The 23,318-nt window shown below is 37.7% G+C and overlaps 1 protein-coding gene across 1 annotated transcript in view; it reads left to right on the forward strand.

The window, feature by feature from the left end:
• Positions 1–23,318, forward strand: part of LOC127685411 (sodium channel protein type 2 subunit alpha-like) — an 80,760-nt gene that overhangs the window by 24,751 nt on the left and 32,691 nt on the right. Inside the window, 6 exon segments of the mRNA XM_052182598.1 lie at positions 5,816–6,163; positions 11,697–11,829; positions 16,093–16,331; positions 18,056–18,229; positions 20,129–20,485; positions 21,950–22,429. Of these exon segments, the coding sequence (XP_052038558.1) occupies positions 5,816–6,163; positions 11,697–11,829; positions 16,093–16,331; positions 18,056–18,229; positions 20,129–20,485; positions 21,950–22,429 (1,731 nt within the window).

Raw genomic sequence — 23,318 nt, forward strand, 5'->3', positions numbered from 1 at the left:
GGCAAGAAGAAGAGAAGAAGGAAGATGATTTTGCTTAATCCTGAACCTAATTTTGTATAAATTATAAAGTAGGTTTACCTGCATTTGAAGCTTCACATCCACCGGCACTACAGACATTTTCTTCAATTGACATCACCAAATCTAAGAGGATCAATTCTAGTCTGTGTACTATGGTTGGAAATGCTGGAGATGTCCCTGTTCTTTCTTATTTTCTCACTGATACAGCATTCCTTTATAATATCTGTACATCTCTCCTTGTGGCTATTCCCCAGCTGACCCCAGGTGGGCACTGTGAGAGATTTCTGCCATAAATGACCTTCTGTGTTTCTTTCAATTTTATATTTGTTTCTTAAGCAATCTGTATAAATAACAATGAACTACTTTTAAAACATATTTGCCTGGTTTAAAAAAAGGTAGTATATTGCAAAGATAAAGTGGTGTTTACTGCTCTAGAGGTGATGCGACCTGGGAGAATGGAGCTGATAAATAAGTCAGACTAAAGTCTCATGCAATAGCCAACTTTATTCAAAGAACCAGACAGTTTATATACTCTAAGGGTTTAGAGAATGTACATGAGTAAAGTGGCCAGTCACAGGAGCAAGCCATATGTAATGGACATGCTCCACAGAGAAACATGTTTTTCTATAGAGGCATATAAACACATAGTAATCACCAGTTGTAATGAATAATCTGAAGTAAAGTCAACCCTATCCACCACACCAGGGAGGAACACAAAAACATAATCTAAGAACAATATTCTTATATTGAAGAAACTGAGGTCACAAGACTTCTGTCTTGGTTTTCCCACAAGCACTCAAAAATCTCTCACACAACATCATACTTGGATCTTCTGACAGAGAACAAGATTGGAGATGAGGGAGGGAGAGAGACAGAGTCAGAGAGGTGCCGTGCAGATATTTCAGTAACACCACTTTGAGAGTCCTGGAAATAATAATGAAACTACATATAGAGATTTTTTTCTGGGTACAGTGGTAGGAGCATCTTAGCTTTTATGAGATATTTTCAAAAGTCAATGCTCACAAACTATTAAAAAACAGTGCTTTCTAATGATGAATGGGAAGGATATTACGTTGATAACCACTTCTGCTTTCATACCAAAAAATATATAATATAAGCTTTTCCTGCAAGATTATAATTTTCACAGCAGAGTAGGTGAACTATTTTTTAGACATCTCTGACTTGGAAGTGTGGAGGAGGGAAGGGAAGAAAGTTAAGAACACATCTATAATCAAGTCTCAAGGTCATCTAGATATTTTCTTTTAAAACTCTTCTAAGAACGAGCTCAACTATGATTAAATTAGCAGTTATGGTTTTGAAGATTCACTGGTGGTAAGGATATGTCTTCTGTGCTGTCTTTCATTTGCATCAGAGCATTAATATAGGAAATAATTGTAAGCATGTCTGTAGTATAAGCAATGGTTCAAAGAGAGGCTCAGCATTCTGCTTGGCCCATAGAGAACACATTTCTCTTTTCCAGATGTTGGAAAAGAGAGACACCTTTACAATTTGGGTTGTTGAGATTGCGGGCTGTAAGAGCAACAATGGGCATCTGGCCACACACAAGAAAGCCACCTGAGCTGGCTATGGAGAAAGACATGGTCTGGCCATTTGCAATGTAGCTAGAGTTATATAAACTCTGTTCTTAATGCACCTTTTAATCAGCTCTATTGATATTATCTCCCTCTGTCTTTCTATGATGTACTTTAAGTTAACATGTAAACTCTACTAAAAGTGTTACATATACATGAATTTTACTGTATTTCCTTTAAAACCTTTTGTCCTTTTCCTGTTGACCTAATGATAAACAATAGGTAGGATTTCTGTGGTGGAACAGCCTGACCTCAAGCAATACTACATAGCAATAGTGTTAAAAACTGCATGGTATTGGTACAGTTACAGGCAGGAGGATCAATGGAACAGGATTGAAGATCCAGAAATGAACCCACACACCTACGGCCACTTGATCCTCAACAAAGAGGCTGAAAACATCCAATGGAAAAAAGATAGCCTTTTCAACAAATGGTGCTGGTTCAACTGGAGGTCAGCATGCAGAAGAATGCGAATTGATCCATCCTTATCTCCTTGTACTAAGCTCAAATCCAAATGGATCAAGTACCTCCACATAAAGCCAGACACTCTGAAGCTAATAGAAAAGAAACTGGGGAAGACCCTTGAGGACATCGGTACAGGGAGAAAGTTTCTGAACAGAACACCAATAGCGTATGCTCTAAGAGCAAGAATTAACAAATGTGACCTCATAAAATTACAAAGTTTCTGTAAGGCAAAGGACACCATCAAGAGGACAAATCGGCAACCAACAAATTGGGAAAAGATCTTCACCAATCCTACATCAGATAGAGGGCTAATATCCAATATATATAAAGAACTCAAGAAGTTAGACTCCAGAAAATCAAACAACCCTATCAAAAAATGGGGTACAGAGTTAAACAAAGAATTCTCACCTGAAGAACTTCGGATGGCGGAGAAGCATCTTAAAAAATGCTCAACTTCATTAGTCATTAGGGAAATGCAAATCAAAACAACCCTGTGATTTCATCTTACACCAGTCAGAATGGCTAAGATTAAAAATTCAGGAGACAGCAGGTGTTGGAGAGGGTGTGGAGAAAGAGGAACACTCCTCCACTGCTGGTGGGGTTGCAAATTGGTACAACCACTCTGGAAATCAGTCTGGCGGTTCCTCCGAAAACTGGGCACCTCATTTCCAGAAGATCCTGCTAGACCACTCCTGGGCATATACCCAGAGGATTCCCCACCATGTAATAAGGATACATGCTCTACTATATTCATAGCAGCCCTATTTATAATTTCCAGATGCTGGAAAGAACCCAGGTATCCCTCAACAGAAGAGTGGATGCAAAAAATGTGGTATATCTACACAATGGAGTACTATTCAGCCATTAAAAACAATGAATTCATGAAATTCTTAGGCAAATGGATGGAGCTAGAGAAAATCATACTAAGTGAGGTAACCCAGACTCAAAAGGTGACTCATGGTATGCACTGACTAATAAGTGGATATTAACCTAGAAACCTGGAATACCCAAAACATAATCCACACATCAAATGAGGTACAAGAAGAAAGGAGGAGTGGCCCCTGGTTCTGGAAAGACTCAGTGAAGCAGTATTCGGCAAAACCAGAATGGGGAAGTGGGAAGGGGTGGGTGGGAGGACAGGGGGAGAGAAGGGGGCTTATGGGACTTTCTGGGAGTGGGGGGCTAGAAAAGGGGAAATCATTTGAAATGTAAATAAAAAATATATCGAATAAAAAAATTAAAAAATAAAGAAAGAAAATAGTCCCTATAAGCTCCTATGTTTGAATACTTTGTCCCACTCCCCTGACCCCACTCCACCCTCCTTCACCACGTTGGTAGAACTATTTGGGAAGGATTATAAGGTATAGCCTTGTTAGAGGAGGTGTGGCACATCGTGTGGGCACTGAGGTTTCAAAAGCACCCCTCTATCCCAAGGGTGCTCTCTCCTTCATTTGAAATTGCAGATGTGAGCTTTGCTGTCTGTCCCTTGTTACCTCCATTCTGCCATCAGGAACTCTTAAGTCTCTGGAACCATAGCCCCCAAAGACTTTTTTTTCCTTCTATAAGTTGCCTTGGTAATGGTATTTTATCACAGCAATAGAAAAGTAACGAATACAGATAGGTTAGGGGTAGGGATGCAAAGAAATAGTTTCTATTGAGGGATAAATCTGTCTTTCTAAATGTTATTTGCTTTGTGAATTGTGAATGGACACATAACACAAAAAAGTATTTGACATGTACAGATATGGTATAAATATTATAAATATCATTGAAGAAAAGATGATTAAAAGGAAAATCAGAAGAATACTTACTGCTTAAAGAATATAAGAATATAGACACAAAATTTTATTTGACTTTAAATCAATGAGGAAAAAATCAAACTCATCATTAAATTACTGAATTTGTGTCATTTCTATTAATGACTATAGACAAACAATATGGAATAGCTTACAAAAACAGAACTATCAGATTATATAAATAATGTCTACGCATAGTTTTAGGCAGAAATGGTGGCTTGATCATATAGAGAGTTATAGGGAATTACAGTTGCCTTGAGTCTCATAAGAGATTTTTGGGCCTTGGATATTAAGCATCCTTGAAATGGTGATAGACTATGGGGACTTTTGAAGTTGGGCTAAATGCATTTTGTGCTTCGATATAGTTATAAGGCTATGAGCGACAGGAAGTGGAATGTGGTGCTTTTGAGAAAAACAGCCCAGGAGGTTCATATATTTGAGTGCATAGTCACCAGGAAGTGACACTGTTTGAAAAGATTATAAGGATTAGGAGGTGTGACTTTATTGGAGTAGATGCGGCCTTGTTGGAAGAAATCTGTCACTGGGGGTGGGCTTTGAGGTTTCAAAAGCTAACACCAGACCAAGACTCTCTCTGCCTATGAGTTGAGATGTAGTGCTCAGCTCCAGTATCTGCTGGCATGCTGCTCTGCTCTCTAGTGTGATGAAAGTAAACTAAGTCTCTGAAACTGTAAGCAAGAAACCAACTAAATTTCTTTAATAAGACTTGCTTTGGTCATGATGTCTTTTCACAGCAAAGAACAGTGACTAAGACAGCAAATTGTATGTAGGGAACAGGCTTAACCATGTCTTCATTCATATGTCATTCAAGGTTTCTCCCATGTGTCTAGCATGATACCGACTGTCCCTCTTAGACCCAATAAACTTAACAACCCCAGTTGAAAAAGCACCTCTGCTCATAGGAACAACAGTTGGAAAAGGAAGTGTTGATTCTCAGTAGGCCAAGCAACACACCAAACCACATGCATTACAGGGATGGAGTTCTGTAGTTGGCTAGACATGAGTTGACTTGCTTCTAGTGTCAGGGGTTGGATTAGTGTCTCAGAAATTAAATGGCTCAAGAATTTTTTTCTTGAAGCTTTGAAGAAGCTTTTCCTAAGGTCCACGGCCTTATGAACCACAAAGAAATGGGTATTAGTCAAGTAACAGCATGCACAACAGAGGTCAGAAACACAGACTGCTGTCATAGAAGAGGTAAGTCACCATTGTTGGTGTATGACAGCCAAGCAGCGTAAGGAAACAGGCCACGGTTAGAAAATGCTAAGTGACCGTGATCAGATTCTTATTTGAAAATGGGTTATTGCTGATATTGCGCTGTTCAGATTTCTTGAGACAGAAGAGTGGAAATCAGGAAATGAATCATACAGTTATTTCAGCTTGATTTGTTTAATTTATTCATGAAGGCCATTATAAAATATGCAAAGGGAGGGAGGGAAGCTGCTTCTGTACTATAATTATGCAGGTCTACCAGCAAGCCGGCTTTGATTTTTTCTCTGGGGAGGCTCTGCCTCAGGGTGTGGTCACTTGTGAGCTCTTACTGCATCTATTTTGAGCTTCAAAAGGCCTAAATGTAGGTGTGTGTTTAATTACTTTCCACTGAATCGTTAGGTGAAATTCAGTTCTAAGAGAATGGTCTAGCAAGTGCTGCTCCAGGCATGGTAATAAGACTAGATAGCATTGTGGGAGTGCTTTTAACTATGCTTAGACAACGAGAATGACAGAACAGGAGAAAAACGAAGCAAGGGGTGGGGGGTGAGGGAGTAAACCAAAGTGCTGAGTACCTAGTACAGAAAGGGAGCATTTGACGTCTGCCCAGTGACTTAGCTGAGGTAGCCAGTAGGAATGAACCACCAGGTCAAGCCATTTTCTTCTGGATGCAAGTTCTTAATTCCTTCCATCTGTTTTGTTCCTTTTGGTTATTTCTAGTCTCTTCTGAGCATCCGAGGCTCCCTTTTTTCTCCGAGGCGCAACAGCAGAGCAAGTCTTTTCAGCTTCAAAGGTCGAGTGAAGGATATTGGCTCTGAAAATGACTTTGCAGACGATGAGCACAGCACGTTTGAGGACAACGACAGCAGAAGAGACTCTCTGTTTGTACCACACAGACATGGAGAGAGGCGTCCCAGCAACGTCAGCCAGGCCAGCCGTGCCTCCCGGGGAATACCCACTCTACCCATGAATGGGAAGATGCACAGTGCTGTGGACTGCAACGGTGTGGTCTCCCTAGTTGGAGGCCCTTCTGCACTCACATCTCCTGTGGGGCAGCTACTCCCAGAGGTGAGGGCCATTAAAGCTGCAGCTGAGGGCACAGAAAGAGAAGGGATGAGGGTGCAATCAAGAATGTGGGTTTTGATTTCCACAGATGATAATTTTCCTGCATCTGTTATTCCCAGGCCAAGAGGTGGCTGGTTTTATCAAGTGTATTAGTTTGGGTTCTCTAGAGTCACAGAATGTGTGGGCAGTCTCTATATAGTTAAAGAATTTGTCGATGACTTACAATCTATAGTCCAATTCCCCAAAAATGGGCAGCAGCAGCAGCAGCGGCCACCATGGATGGAAGTCCAAGGATCTAGCAGTTGCTCAGTCCCAGGAGGCAAGCAGGCAAGGAAGAGTGAGAGTAAATCTTCCTTCTTCCAATGTCCTTATATATCTCCAGCAGAGGGTGTAGCCCAGATTAAAGGCTGTAGGTCTCCAACAGAGGGTGTGGCTCAGATTAAAGGCGTGTGCCTCTATGCCTTTAATCCCAGATGAGCTTGAACTCGGAGTCTTCTGAAATTCATAGCCACTATGCTTCAAGATCTCCATGCCAAGATCCAGGTCAGAAACTTATATCTCTGAGCCTCCAGAGTACAATCTTAGGTGAGCCTTCCAATTCTAGATTGTAGTTCATTCCAGATATAGTCAAGTTGACAACCAGGAATAGCCACTACATCAAGCTATGAACTTATCTCGTTGAAAAAAAATAAAAACAAAACCTCAACACATCTCTACAAATTATACCATACGATGAGTTTGATAGATGCATTTGCTCATTATTATTCTTAAAGTTTGCCATTTAATATAAAAATCAAACCATATGTTTTGCTCTTCAAATATATAACTATTATTATCATTGTTGTTGTTACTATAATTATTATTACCATTATTATTATTAGATTTTTTAAAAACAAGGTTTCTTTGTATAGCCCAGGCTATACTGAAACTGTCTTTGTAGATCAGGCTAACCTTAAACTCAGAGATGCACCTGCCTCTGCCTTCCAAGTGCTGGGATTAAAGACCTGTGCCACCACACCTAGCAATATGATTAAATACTAAGAAATTAAAGAATATAAACATGAGCATGATCATATATATATATATGGACACACATATGCATTTTCAAAGGTTTTGCTATCCTGTTCCTTTAAAACAACTTCACACCTCTACTTGGTACCATGCTGCCATTACTTCTATCTAAATCCCTTAACTTCACAATTCTCTGCATTTTTTATAGTGTGCATTTCTCTCAATACCAACTTAAATTACCCAGCCACCCTACATCAGTAAAAAAGGCTGTGTGAATAGCACAAGCTACAATCACGTTAGACTTTTACTAATGGATTTCCATATTATTGCCATGAATTCTTCTAATATGCAAAGTCCCTGCAAATCAAGCATATGGAAAAGATTTTCAACTAAATAATGTTCATCAGGATATATCACTGATAGTCTCTTTATAAAACAAGACATTCTTCAAGTTGACATTAATTGAAACACTTGACCTTTATAAAATACTTCAGTCTTGTTGTCTGATCTCATCACAGTTTCCCCATCTGGGTTAAAATCTCCTTTGTGTAATTACTTTTATACCATTTCTTTCTTTCTTTTTTTAAAGCAGATAAATCCCTTAGGGCCATGTTATAATGGACCAAACAGTTTTCCATGACTTCTTAGAGGCATGTCTTTCCCTGTACTATGACAACAGATGCTGCTCGTCACTGATTTCCTATGGCCGCTTCTCAGACTTTCCTCTCAGGGAAGTTTCCACGTATCCTGGAAAGCCACAGAAGCAGTAGAACTTTGTTGTGAAACAGACAAGAAGAATGATAAGGAAATGTCACATCTTCTTGGAGAAATAATTTTAGCCAGTTATGTATAAGACATTGCTCAGAACACTGTGGGGTTAATTCATTGAACCCTCATAACTAGGCATTATAACAGTTACTAATTTATGCCCATTTACAGAGGGGCAATTGAAGCCTGTACATTCTGAAACTAAGATTTAACCCCAGATACTCTGTCTAAAAGCCCTACTATATTCCATCCATAGTGAAATACAACATTCTCTTGGATTTTCTTAAATGGTAAGAACAGATAAGGAAGAAAGAAAATAGATAAGGAAGAAAGAAAATATTTTCATTTAAACCCGTGTTTCTTCTTCTGCTGCTTCTTATTTTTCTTCTTCTTCTTCTTCTTCTTCTTCTTCTTCTTCTTCTTCTTCTTCTTCTTCTTCTTCTTCTTCTTCTTCTTCTTCTTCTTCTTCTTCCTCTTCCTCTTCCTCTTCCTCTTCCTCTTCCTCTTCCCCTTCCCCTTCCCCTTCCCCTTCCTCTTCCTCCTCCTCCTCCTCCTCCTCCTCCTCCTCCTCCTCCTCCTCCTCCTCCTCCTCCTCTTCTTCTTCTTCTTCTTCTTCTTCTTCTTCTTCTTCTTCTTCTTCTTCTTCTTCTTCTTCTTCTTCTTCTTCTTCTTCTCTTTTCTTCTTCCTCTTCCTTTTCCTCTTCCTCTTTTTGTTTGAGACAGGGTTTCTCTGTGTATCCCTGGTTGACCTAGAACTCACTTTATAGACAGGTTGACCTGGAACTCACCAAGATCTGCATTCTCAGCCTCCAGAGTGCTGGGATCAAAGGCTTGCACCATCACTGCCTGGCTAAACCTTTTTCTTTCTTTCTTTCTTTCTTTCTTTCTTTCTTTCTTTCTTTCTTTCTTTCTTTCTTTCTTTCTTTCTTTCTTTCTTTCTTTCTTTCTTTCTCTCTCTCTCTCTCTCTCTCTCTCTCTCTCTCTCTCTCTCTCTCTGTCTTTCTTTCTTTAGTTCTCAAAATCTCTTAATCTAAACAGCTTAATCAAAATACTAGTGACATATAAAACAAACAAATATATCAAATGCCTTGGAATAACCCTAACCTAATGTCTTAGTTAGGGTTTTACTGCTGGGAACAGACACCATGACTCTCATAAGGACATTTAATTGGGGCTGGCTTATAGGTTCAGAGGCTCAGTCGATTATCATCAAGGTGGGAGCATGACAGCATCCAGGCAGGCATGGTGCAGGAGGCAATGAGAATTCTACATCTTCATCCGAAGGCTGCAAAATACTGGCTTCTAGGTAGCTAGAATAAGAGTCTTTTAACCCACACCAACAATGACACAGCTCCTCCAATAGGACCACATCTTCTAATCCTGCCATATGGATGCATATGTGCCAAGCATATGCAAACCATCACACCTAGAATATGAATGATCATTTTAATGAAATGGAAACACTGGCGAAAGAAGCTGAGAAAGACACCAGAAGCAGAGAGTTCCCATGAATGAAATGCATGTGCTGTTCAACTGAGCTGCTTCAATCCCAGTTCTAATAGATTTGTATAATACTGAAATGTTACTGTTCTGATGATAAAGAAAAAAACAGTGCTTCTTAAGCCATGCTTCAAACTCTCTCAGGTGATTCTCAGAAAAGGAAATTCCAAAATTTTCTGTTTGTACCCAGAACTACTCAGAGTGAAGCTTTGCAGAAGAAAGGGCCTAGAAATATTTTTTGTGAATCAGTCCACATGGTTCTTGAATACAGAAGTAGGCCCACCACAGATATTGCTACCCTTAAAATAAAAGTCCCAATTTCATTGCATAAATATAACTGCGAATCCATATATATCAGAACTACCAAGGAGTCACCTTATTAGAAAAGGCAGAAAAGATCACATAGGTCAATTAGACTTAGTTTGACTCCAAGCCTATTGTAACTAGGTAAGCTGTGCATTCCCACACCTGAATCCCTTCAGCCCTGAAGTCAAGGCTTTGGGGACAGGATTCTGTCCTGTGGAAGAAGCTTAAGGGACACACACAATTGACCATGGGGACATGTTAACAGAAAGCAGACCAGGACACGTAAAATGGCATGTCCCAAGCAAGGCACATGACTTCCTGTTCTTCACAAATAAATTCTATCGAGCCAATTAAACTTCAGAAGAATTAGCCAAGTAATATCATTGAGATTTTAGAATCTATCATTAAAACTTCCATAGATCTGGAGTTCTGAACGTGGTTTTGCCTAAAGCAAAGAGATTGAATGCTATTTATGTGGACTCTGCTTTTTTTTTTTTCTTTCTTAAAAGGCTCATCTTTCTGGAGGTAAATATTTCCATTCTGTGAGCTCATCTTGACTTTAATAGTTTTATTTTCAGTAATGGGTTTTCTCTTTACTCCTTGCTTTGACTACCTTGTAGTTAATCTGTGCTGATAGCGTGGATCTTTTTCACCATCGTGACAACATCAGTTGAGTAGAAATCAGTTTGAAAATTCACAGTTATGCAAATGAGTAAACATAGCAGTAATGGTCCTTGCTCACATCCCAGTGATGTCCAGATTCCTAAGCAACACTTATGTTGCTATTTAGGCAACAGCAGTATTCAGAACTGAGAATGACTTCCTTATCACTGGTTCATTCAGACCTGCCTTTGAAATGCTTGAGATTCTTTGCCTTTGTCCTGTGACTGCTAGCACCATGTTTGATGTCCAAGTAGGAAGATGTCTCTACCGAGCTCCAAACCTGTAGAGTTTTTTAAGCCAGGGAAGAACTGAGCCATCATTCGACTGCTAACATCCAAACATTCCAATTGGCATGTCCCAAGAGCTGTGATGTTTTAAGTAGCTCATCTGTGGACAGATCTGTTTTATAAGTATAAGATGAAAAGATAGGTTAACGAAGATTTTTTTTAAATATGGATATTGGCCAATGATATCTGTCTTTAAAAGGAAAAGAAAAGGAAAAGGAAATATTTTACATTCAGAGTTCACATTTTGAGGGAACTATTATGGATGCATATTGGATAATGAAGTCTTTCCATACCTGTCTGTAAAGATCTAAAAACGGAACCTGGGAGTACATCAGGAACAATGCATTTGCAGTTTGAAGGTGGAAGTGGAATGTGTGAGATGCTCCAAGGTTATACAGTTGATATAATTTTGTCCTTCCAAGCCAAATCTCTAGCATGAGGAAAGCTGGCATCATAGAAGACTGAGGGGCTGATGGATAATAGGGTAATTCTAGAACTATCACAAAGAGCTACTAGATATGAAATGTTTACCATGGGCTCATATGACCCAGTCATTGGTCCCTAGCTGATGACATAAAGTTGTGGAGTATTTTTAATCGGTAGAGAACAGAAGATGATGCTGGGTTGTCGAGGGTGGGATTTGAAGCTTTATAGCCTGGTCCCACTTTCTGTTCACTGCCTGCTTCCTGAGTGCAGACACCAGATGAGTGAGGCAAGCCAGCCCCCTCCTGCTGGCACTATGCCTTCTCTTTCTGCTGCCATGTGTCCCATTCCAAGTAGGTTGTACCCACTTGACACTTCTTTGAGTCAAAAGAGAGTTTCTCTCTTATGCTACTTTTGTTTTGCATTTTATCATTGCAATGAGAAAGCAAAACACTGCTTACATCTGAGAAAGCGTATAGAACATTTGGTTAAGTAGCATCTACAACTGGTGTGCTCTGAGGTTTGTTACCGCCAAGAATAGTGATTATTTTGTTTTGTCTGGAATATTGGCATTTCAGGGCACAACTACTGAAACAGAAATAAGGAAGAGGAGGTCTAGTTCTTACCATGTTTCTATGGACTTGTTGGAAGACCCTACATCAAGGCAAAGAGCAATGAGTATGGCTAGCATTTTGACAAACACTATGGAAGGTAAGACAATGGTTCCCCACAATTGCTTTTTGACAGTAGGTTGTTAATGATGTGACATCCCTCACCTAAGTTTTAAGACAATACTTCACAACCTGGTACCATATTGTCACTTCTTTTAAAAGGTAAAATTGGTGTGTAGCACATTGATTCGACTCTTTTGTGTAGACTATTTAACGATCTTCTAGAAAACTGCTACCAATTCAAGATACATTTGGAACCTTACTTTCTAAACTCTTTAAGCTTGATGGTGACATTAATAACAGTGGACAGATTTATGTTCATCACTATGGTGCTAACACATTTGACAAGTTACAAAATATAACACACTAACACATTATGAAATCTATTGACTAAACCAGAATTATAAATAAAAGTGTGAATTAAGGTCCTGTGCTTCAACAGAGCTGTGTTCAAAATTTTGTTCTTCTCTTCCCCCCCACCTCTGTCTCTCTTCATCACTGATAAAATAACAAACCAGTTTTTACCTTGTTTGAAGTTTGTAACTGATTGGCTAACATAGTATTTACAAGGCTGGATTTAATACTACCAAAATAAAAGTTTGAAGAACTGCATGATCTCTGATCACTTCCAGGCACAGTCACAGTTTAAATGTACTAATTGATGATTTGAATTTCATTTTCTTTTTCAGCTAAAATGTGGACTGTAATATTCAGGCATAAAGTTGTTATAACGGTTAAATAAGGCAACACATGTAAAGCACCCCCGTACTTTGCATGCCGAAGACTGTCAACAGATGCTGTGGTTATTATTTGTTCTATTGTTCTACTTTTGTAAATGTTCTATTTTGTAAATGTGTTTTTTTTTCCTTTTTATATTAAGTGAAATCAACAGCAGCTGTCAACTTCCATACGTGGAAAATATATTTATGTAAAATGTATTCACATATAACCCCCTTCTCTGTTGCCCATTTTTTCCTTTTTTTCCTTCCTACTTTCATATAAGAGGTATTCTATCTCTCCATCTTTTACACGTCTCCCTGAGTCCCATTCCCACATATGTAAAGGTATGTTTGAATATGTAAGTCAAAATAGCTTAAAAAAAAAAGAGCATAAGAGTGAGAGACAGTGAGTGTGTGCATGGCTTTAGTTTTTTAAAACTTTCAAATTTTAATAGACATTGTATCTTATTCATATCTCCACTGTCCTCCTTCCCTTGCCTGGCCCCTCAGCCCAGTATATATCTCCCTTCCCAATAATAGTTTCTTCAGAGACTTGGTAGATTCTTAGAAAGAGTATTTTAGTTGCAATGCAAAAATCTCAAGATCTCAGTATCAAAAGCCTGAAAGTCATGACCATATAAAAGTAATGTAATAGATGTCTCTGTCACCATGGACAAGACATTGGTACAAAACCCAGCTTTTGTAGCGTCCTGATCTTTTTATTGACTTCAATGGAATATTAAACTTTAGTCCATTCTTCCCCAACCTTGCCTGCTTAGCTCACACTCCTTCTCCCCCCCAGCTGCCAGTAGCTTGCTCCTCCCTATCCCTCCAGGTAAATCTTTTGAAGAGTCTCTGGTCTTCTGCTCCTTGCCATAGCAAAACCACTGAGAGGAAGGGGCCAGTGGTTCTGCTTCCGATGTCAGCAGCATGGCTGCTCCCCAAAGCAGGAAGTAGAGAAGGAGCCAGGGTAAGTCTAAACTGACAGTCATGCTTTGCACTTCTAGTAGTGTTAAGTTCGAAGTAATGCAAGGAGTAATGGAAGGGGGAAAAAATCAAACGATTATAAATTAGACTCATCCACGAATTGACATCCAGTGCTTAGTTTAAAAGCACACACAAATTCCTCCATGGAAACACGTCTCCTCGAGTTGGTTATGATGAAAGCCTGATTTTTTTAATTTAGTTACATATGAACAAATTGAGTGTGGCAATGGCCAGAAATAGTAGGCAGCAATCTCCTGTACATAACATGAATAGCAAAGCTTACTTTGATATGGTCCTGCTTATTCACATAATGGCGGGGCTGTTTCTTTGTTGTTATTGTCTGTTTATTTAAATGTGGTTTCTTCCAAAATTTGGTTTGCCTTCCCTTTTATAAAGCAGGCTTGTTAATGCGGCTGGCAACTTTTGCTTTCCTTCTTTTCAACTACAGCCAACTCTTCATTACCCAGATTAATGCACAGTCCTGCTTAATGGTGAGCTAATGATATTTGAAGGTGCAGAATTGTATGGAGATGCTTTGTGGATAGTCTTTGGTCAGTCTATATGTTGGGGTATCAGACAAAAGCACTGAAGGAATTAAGATGCAAGAGAAGATATGAACTTAGCTGCTGCTGACTCTAAGATGGGAAACCCCCACAGGAATGATGGAGAAGTGGCTGTAGTCCCCTCTTGGGTGCTTTGCTTGTTCCAAAGTGGAAGATCCTCCTATGCGAAATTAATAATTGAATGATTTTATTTTAGAACTAAAAGCAACTTTGCTCCGACTTTTCCTAGTGTCAAGACCATCAGCACTTGCTGAATTTTCCCTTTGAATGTTTCTCTGATTTCTCTCTTTTTTATTTTCTGTGCTCTGCTATTTGCTTTCCTTTTTCTACTAGATCACAGCTTGTATAAATTAAAAATGGAATTTATTCCAGAGAACATAGACAGAAATTTTGCAGCTTCTCTTCAATTATTTGTTGCAAGTTATATAATTGTTTTGTTGCCTGTGTAAACATGAATTTGTTTGGTAGTGTTGGAAGTATCTATAAAGTAAAAATGCATATATAAAATGAATAATTAAAGTGGATAGTAACTTTATTTATGGGAATTTTTTGTCTGAGTTAACTAAAGCATTCCTTATTGTTTATCAAATTACAAACAGTAAAAAAAGGAAATAACATGTCCACCCGAAGAATGTCAGTATCCAAGGGGAAATTTGAAATGTCTAGCTTTAACAAAATTTCACTAAAGCAGTAAAGAATAAATTCGTTTAAGGGAGTAATTTACCTTACTGTATAAATAAGTAGCAAATGTTTCTTAGCAGAACAAATATCTAGCAATATTTGTCTCCATTTTCCATGCTGCCTCCTCCCTTATAAAGTTTACTTCACTGTAAACTCCATCAATGGTGGAGGAGTGCCCTAGTTGCTACAATAGTGCTGAAGTGACTGGCCCAAGACCACAGGCCATGGATTGACAAGGAAAGCTTTCTTCTGTTGAGTGCCTGGTGCCAGTTTGACAGAACGGGTGATTTTCTGTAATGGGATTGGCAGAATCCACCGAACTTGGTATCCTTTTTCCACTAAAGACTGTGCTAAGTGATCATCTTACGAAAGAAAGATGGAAACGATAATTTTCTGCTTCATAGTTTCCCAAAAGACGTTGTCAATGTTTACCAAACAGGTGTCCTCTAGAAGGTCTCTTAGAAGAAATGATCAAAAAGCCTTATAGACAATGTACAAAATGTCTTGTAAGATTAATGGTACATTGTCATTTAGCTTAAATCCTGCTCTAAAGGATTGCATGTTTTCTTAACATTAACCTGAAATTTCAGTTCATATATTTGATATAATAGTTGGCGATTTTAGTGCATTAAAGTAAATAGACCCAATGGAGATATATGAATTCTATGAATTTTCTGTTTTAAATCTTGTGTTTTATTAATAGTTCTTGAATCTCACTTTGTAAAGTGTTGGTATGCTACCAGTGAGGACCCTGCTTATTCAGTTATTTATTTTCTTTTAAAAAAATTTTCTGGTTACATTGATGTATGGAGAGACCAGGAAACTTGTTGAACTTAATATACAATCCCACTCAGATTTTATTATTAATGTGAGAGTTTTTAACATGAAGCAGTGGTTCTGTTAAATGTTCCTCATGAGACTACCTCCAGTGGCATCTAATCCAAGAGGCCAAGTGTCCCTGTGACCCACCAAGGCTCTGATGGACGTCTCTGGAAGAACCTTTGCTAACACACCAGCCCCTGCTCTATGTGTAATATAGATGAGCGTGTACACAATGGAAGCTCTGCCACTGTGTTTCTTGTAACCTTGTAGACAATTTTAAAACATCAGTGTTGCAGGGGGAATCTTAGAAACTATGTGCATCTGAGAAACACTGGAGAGCATTAGCCTTTCTACGTCTACTCTCTCTGTGACTACAAACCCATAATTTTTTTCTGAGTTTTTCAACTGATTATCTTATCTTTTAAAAGTACCTTTAGATTATTTATTTAAAAATTACTGCAATTTAAACCAAAGTCTGATTAATAGAAAGTAAAAAGGTTTCATGAGTATATTTATTTTTTTCCTCCCCAGAACTTGAAGAATCCAGACAGAAATGCCCTCCCTGCTGGTATAAATTTGCTAATATGTGCCTAATTTGGGACTGTTGTAAGCCATGGCTAAAGGTAAAACATGTTGTCAACCTGGTAGTGATGGACCCATTTGTCGACCTGGCCATCACCATCTGCATTGTGTTAAATACACTGTTCATGGCTATGGAGCACTACCCCATGACTGAGCAGTTCAGCAGTGTGCTGTCTGTTGGGAATTTGGTAAGACTCCTTGATGGTTCATCTTTTATCAATTGTATGTGTCACTGTCAAATAAGATATCTACTAGTTGAATATGTTCACCAAAGACACCAATTTTTTTTTTTTTTGGCATTGGTTTTAACAATAAAAATAGGTTGCTGCTTGAACTCAGTACAAAGGATTCAGAGGCTTTGTGTGTTACTTGATTTAGAAATGAATTTAAATTACTTTTGTATTATAATGATAATTACAGCCAGGCATAATGACACATACCTGTAATCTCAGCAGCTGGGAGACAAAGGCAGGAAGATCACAAATTCTAGGCCATCTGTGCTACTTAGGGAGATCCTACCTCACTCAAGCAAAGAAAGAAAGAAACAAAAGCAAAAGTAGGGCTATCCAGATGGCTCAGCGAGAAAGAGCTTTCAGCAAGCCTAATGACCTATATTGGACACTTGACCCCCAAAAGCTGGAAAAGAACCAGCTTCTGTAAGTTATCCATTGTCCTTCACATACATACCATTTTGCACACGTGCTCCCACTTACACGCAAGACAAATAAATAAATGGAAACATTATTTAAAAGCAAGATTTTGCTAGGAATTGTGGGGAAAATATGTGTGTAACATATATACATTTATATGCATACATATTACATTTATGCGTATCTATAATATGAAAGGCTAATTAAGTTCTTATGTGCTTTATAACAAATGCCTTAAAGCATAATATACTTCTTAGACTTGAATTAAATACTATATAATATATATATTTTATTCCTAGTATAGTATGTTTATAGTATTTTGTACTTTTTAGTCTTCATTATGTCCTAATGACAGGCTGACAGGCTTGACACATTTCACAAATTATATATATATATATATATATATATATATATAATTTATTTCTGATGAATCTCAAGTGAGTCAAATGATAAAGTAGCACAATGAACACATTTTATATAAAGTTCTGCATTAAATAACTTACACACTCCATTCCTTACTTCCCCTCCTTCCCCAACTTTCTAATGGACACCATTTTGATTTAACAGTTCACTTGAGAAAAAAGATATTGTGGAACAGGAAGTGTAGAATAGGAAGTGTTCCTGAAGAAACCTTGTTCTGCCCTATTGAGCACATATCTTTTTGTAGCCTGAGGGAAGAAAATTTCACACAGAAACAACTTGCTTGTTTTTTAATTGGCCCTTGCTTTAGGCTCAAAGTGCTCTCCTGTGATTTATTGGTATGTCTTCAAGAAAAATTTTAATCAAAGGTTTTTTTTTTTAGCAAATTTAAGCTTTTGATTAGTTTAATAGTTAGTTATTCAGCTACTACAGTGGCTGAGATACAGTATCTTGGTTATATCTATGGTTATTATAGTTTGTGTGAAGCTTCGTTAGCTCTAGTTTGTTCTGCAGAGGAATGAAAAGAGACCAACCTATTATACTTGGCAACTAAGTCTGTGATTCTGGGCAAACATTTGGTGACGTTTTAGAGGACCAGAAAGATCAAACAAAGCAGTGTGTCCGGTGCAATTTTTGTACCAAAATCAGGGTGTTTATTTTAGTATCTGAATGATAAACCTTAAGTATTAATATATTGCATTGAATATAAAACATGCAAGGGCATCCATTGGTTGAGCACAAACCAACCTTTGAAATCCAGAATATATGTTGGATCTACTCTTCATTACATTACTTCTTTTTGAGAGAAGACATTCCTGTAATCAGCTGCTTTGCTCCTATAGGTCTTCACTGGGATCTTCACAGCAGAAATGTTTCTCAAGATAATTGCTATGGATCCATATTATTACTTCCAAGAAGGCTGGAATATCTTTGATGGTTTCATAGTGAGCCTTAGTTTAATGGAACTTGGCTTGGCGAATGTGGAAGGATTGTCAGTTCTCCGATCATTCCGACTGGTAACCAATTAACAGAATTCATCCTGACTTTTGTACTTTTTAGTCTGCACTATGTCCTAATGACAGGCATGACATATCTCCCAAACACAGTATCATTTGTAAAATATGAAGACATAGGATTCTTTCTCTAAGATATAGTTCATTTTAATGGGAGTTTTGAGAAATGTATTATTTTATTCCAATGAACAGCCAATGGTGGCTCTCTCTCTCTCTCTCTCTCTCTCTCTCTCTCTCTCTCTCTCTCTCCCTCTCTCTCTCTCTCTCTCTCTCTCTCTCTCTCTCTCTCTCTCTCTCTCTCTCTCTCTCTCTCTCTCTCTCTCTCTCTCTCTCTCTCTCTACCAAATGGAAGGTTTAATGGAAAAAGGAAAAAGGGAGTCACACACCAAGCCAGACTGCAGTCACGATAGTGAACACAGCTATCTGATTTGTGTAACCCTTTGTGAGCCTCCAGTGGGACCTTGGATCCCTTACTTTATTCCCCGAGAAGCTAATACTTGAAATAGGGTATATGGAGGAGGAGAATTAAAGGAGAATTCAGCATGCTTCTTGAATATTTCCCTTCACCCAGATCAGGAAGCTATTAAACCTTCTCTCAGAAATGCTGCCTATAGCGTATTGTGATAACACTAAATTATCTTTCATATAATCTCTATATTTCATGACTACTGGTTTCTTGTTAAAATTAGAAGACTACCTATCATTTAACACATTTCTCTTGAGGTTTTGGTATGTTTTATTGTATGTGCTCTGCCTTTGTCTGGGTTTTATCTTCAAATAACAAAGGTTGTGTGCTGTTACCAAACAAAGGTTCTTATAGGTGATTTATTGTGCAACTAATTAATCCTAAAACTTTGATTTGATGTCTCTTTGAGACTTCCTTTATGAATTTCAAAGTTCAAGTTTCACCTGAGATCCTTAGAACTATATTCTAATTCTCCCTGGTTTTCAACAAGAGTTCTGGATCTAATTTGAAAAAAAGAAGTATGCAAGAATTACAGAAGGCAATTATAAGTAGTTATATGACAGGTTATATGGGGAATGACTTCTTAAGAGCAATGTTTAGCAAATCTTTATGATAAGTACTACAATGTATGGAACTAGGGACCACAGAATCATTACCTAATCTTGCATAATGTAATAGGCTCTTTTATATAAGCTATCTCTTGGAATGAATTAAACAGCCTGGTACTTCTACTCACTCCTCTGATTCACTTAAGTGTCATTAAATAATGTACTACTGTCGGTATGACATTTACTTAAGCATCAGAAATAAATGCTGTTGCTATTTAACTGAGGATGGTGCTTCAGGAGCCTCTGCAAACCAATACCACCACTTTGTCAGGTATAGCAATAAGAGGATATGTACACTCTGAAATGTCTTCATTCTTTAGTTACTGAAGACATCAAGTTTAAAAAAAAATACACCCTTTAGCTTAAGCCTCTTTCTAGTAAATCCTAAAAGTACTTTCTAATATTATAGCAAGTGAAAGAACAGCTAGATGGAAATTGTGTAAACCATCCAAGAAATAAGTTCACCTTTCTCTTTTAACTTATTATGCAGTGTGTGTCCTACATCATGATCTTCAACCAACCTGAAAAATATATTCACTGTGGACTGTTAAATAATATATTTATTTCTTTGAAAATGAGTCTCTGTGAATTAATCTACATGACCTTTAAATGTCTAAGTTAAAACAAACAACAATGATAACAAAAGACAGTTCCAAAAGCTTATGTAGGTGTGTGTGTGTGTGTGTAAAATATTTGATATTTTGTTAGATAAGTCTTTGCTACACAAATATTCCATCTTTCTATAGTTGAGATAGATTTGCTATCTAGTTCTGTTGATGTTTCTGCAGTGCCAGGCATTAACAATATTCTTGTATTATTTTTTTCCAGCTTAGAGTCTTCAAGTTGGCAAAATCCTGGCCCACATTGAATATGCTCATTAAGATCATTGGCAACTCGGTGGGTGCACTGGGCAACCTGACCCTGGTGTTGGCCATCATCGTCTTCATTTTTGCCGTGGTCGGCATGCAGCTGTTTGGAAAGAGCTACAAGGAGTGTGTCTGCAAGATTTCCAATGATTGTGAGCTCCCACGCTGGCACATGCACGACTTCTTCCACTCCTTCCTGATCGTGTTTCGTGTGCTGTGTGGAGAGTGGATAGAGACCATGTGGGACTGCATGGAGGTCGCGGGCCAGACCATGTGTCTTACTGTCTTCATGATGGTCATGGTGATTGGGAACCTTGTGGTAAGTAGTAAAAATACTTCTTTCCTATTCGGTCACAGATAATATGGTTTTAACAATGTTTGACTAAAGAACATTTTATGTTTTAGGGAGAGTTATTTCATATTGAGATTATTTCTAGTTGTCTATAACATAAGATTTCAGGAGCCATGGTGATTTAGACTTCTGCAATATGCCCACCCTGGAAATGGCTCTTGAGTCAAAGTTGTTCTAAATAATGCATATATCTATCAAAATAATGCAGTGTTACTATATAAATGCATGTCAATTATATATCTATCAACATTAAAATAAACAAGAAAATAAAGTCCAATATTAGACATTATATGGATGGATTCATTGATACAGATAAAAAATATAATAGACAAAGATATTTCATCAATAATCCTTAAGAAATTAAATCCAAAAATAACTCTGGCACTGTAATTAGGTTTACTTACAGATAAATATTTAAACAGTATTTAAATCTATTTTTTATTTTATCTATTTGTCATCCATGTAAGAAATTCAAGGATGAGTCAGAGTCATATAAGTGTATTAGTAAATTTCTGAAGTAGAGGAACAGAGAGCTTTTAATGTGGCTGTCAGCAGCTATGGCACGGTGGACAGAAGGACAGAATAGCCCTGGCTTTTTTTTTTCTTCTCACTGACTCTTACTTAACACGTCACTGTCATTTGCACTGGAATTTTAGCTAAAATCGTCTACAAGGTTCTACATTTGAACTAATTACCTCTGCATTTGGTCTTGACTATATTTTGTTTTGATTCTGTGTTTGAATAATTGAGGGCTGTGTCAACCAAACCCCGATTTAAAAAATGATGACAGCCATGTCCCCCAGCATTGCCTATTGCTAGTAACCTGCCTAATCTGTGGACTTAAAGATTCCTGGTGCTACCACCAACATCATTTTTAATTCAACATAACAGTGGTGTTATTTTGCAACAACCACTTTGTTGTATTTGTAAATCTTGCATGAACTATAGCATCTACAAGGATATTTTTGCATCAAAATTAGGAATGTTGATCTAGCAATACATGTATTTTTATTGACTATAGCAAGTTACCAAGGTGAAAAAAGGTTGCAGTGCTGTAGAGGCCAAATCTCATCTAAATATATAGTTTTATGAGTCAAATTACAGTAAGTATTTGATGTCCTACAAAATACAGGTTATATGTATCAAAATAACAAGCATCCAAAATAGCTGTTTCTTTTACTGTGGAGTTGTTTAGATTCACCAGGACATGAAGTTAGTATAGAATGGTAGCTTAGGGATTTTTGAAATGAACCCAAAATAAAGAGTGAGTACTATTTGCTACCACCCGGTCATTTGTTTGCGTTTACTTTTCTTTACTGTGTTTTGGGAGACCTTGTCTTTAATGGGATGTATGAAGACTATTTTATGTCTTACAGCTAAAGCAAGGGAAACAACAGGCTGTCTGATTGCTCTTCCTCCACTGTTTTGTAGGTTCTGAACCTCTTCTTGGCCTTGCTCCTCAGTTCTTTCAGCTCAGACAACCTGGCGGCCACAGACGACGATAACGAAATGAACAACCTCCAGATAGCTGTGGGAAGGATGCAGAAGGGGATTGATTTTGTTAAAAGGAAGATACGCGAATTCATTCAGAAAGCCTTTGTCAGAAAGCAGAAAGCTTTAGATGAAATCAAACCCCTTGAAGATCTGAATAACAAGAAAGACAGTTGTATCTCCAACCACACGACCATAGAAATAGGGAAGGACCTCAATTACCTCAAAGATGGAAACGGGACGACCAGTGGCATAGGCAGCAGTGTAGAGAAGTACGTGGTTGATGAGAGTGACTACATGTCATTCATCAACAACCCCAGCCTCACTGTGACTGTGCCCATTGCCGTGGGAGAGTCCGACTTTGAGAACTTAAATACAGAAGAGTTCAGCAGTGAATCAGATATGGAAGAAAGCAAGGAGGTAGGAAATTTAAAATAGAAGAGATATTTTGGTATGTATTTCTGTGGCTTCAATGCTATTAGATACGTTATATTATTTATTGTTTATTTATTATTGTTTTTTATTTTTATTGTTATTTATTATTATTCATTTAGTATTGTTTATTATTTATTGCTTCCCTGTAAGAACATAGGAAATATCTACTGTAACATTTATATAGTAAGGTGTTTGACAATGTTAGATTTTAATTTTCAAATATTCACTTTCCAAACTCATGATATTAATATGAATTTTTTCTAAGCATTTTAAAAATAAATGTAGATAATTTATCAGTGTATACACATTCATCCTTATAGTTCACCACAATAGTGGTTTTAGTACGTACTAAAAGATAACGTACTAAAAGATAACGAATGGAGAAAGGTTCTTATTCTCACCGTCTTATAATCTTGCCTATAATGAAATAGAAACATCATAACCGAATAGTATTTATTTTGCCCAGACCTATTAACTCATGCTAAGGTTGACTTGGATTTACTTTCAGGTTTCCTAAAGTTGGTTTTGTTGTTAAAGGATGAAAAGTTTGTGGTAGAAAAGAGTGCTAAACACTTGGCTAAGCCAAGTGTGTGCAGTCAGCCTGCTTACACACAGAAATCCTCCATGTATGATTGAGCGCAGATTCCGAACTAACCAGCTCAGTGTCTGCATAATACAATATTTGATTTATGAGATGGTTATGAGTACCAGCGAATGATTTTGTTGTGTTTTTGCAACTAACCCTTGAATTAATGGAAAACCTGAAGCACTGTCTATTTGCAATATCTAAATCAACTTTTTTTTTTGAAGGTTAGATAAATGGATGGACTTATAGGTTGGGAGTTGTTTGAATTGAGTGCTCTTTTGTGCTTTC

The sequence above is a fragment of the Apodemus sylvaticus genome, chromosome 5 (genome assembly GCF_947179515.1).
Source record: "Apodemus sylvaticus chromosome 5, mApoSyl1.1, whole genome shotgun sequence".
In the NCBI taxonomy this organism is placed as follows: domain Eukaryota; kingdom Metazoa; phylum Chordata; class Mammalia; order Rodentia; family Muridae; genus Apodemus; species Apodemus sylvaticus.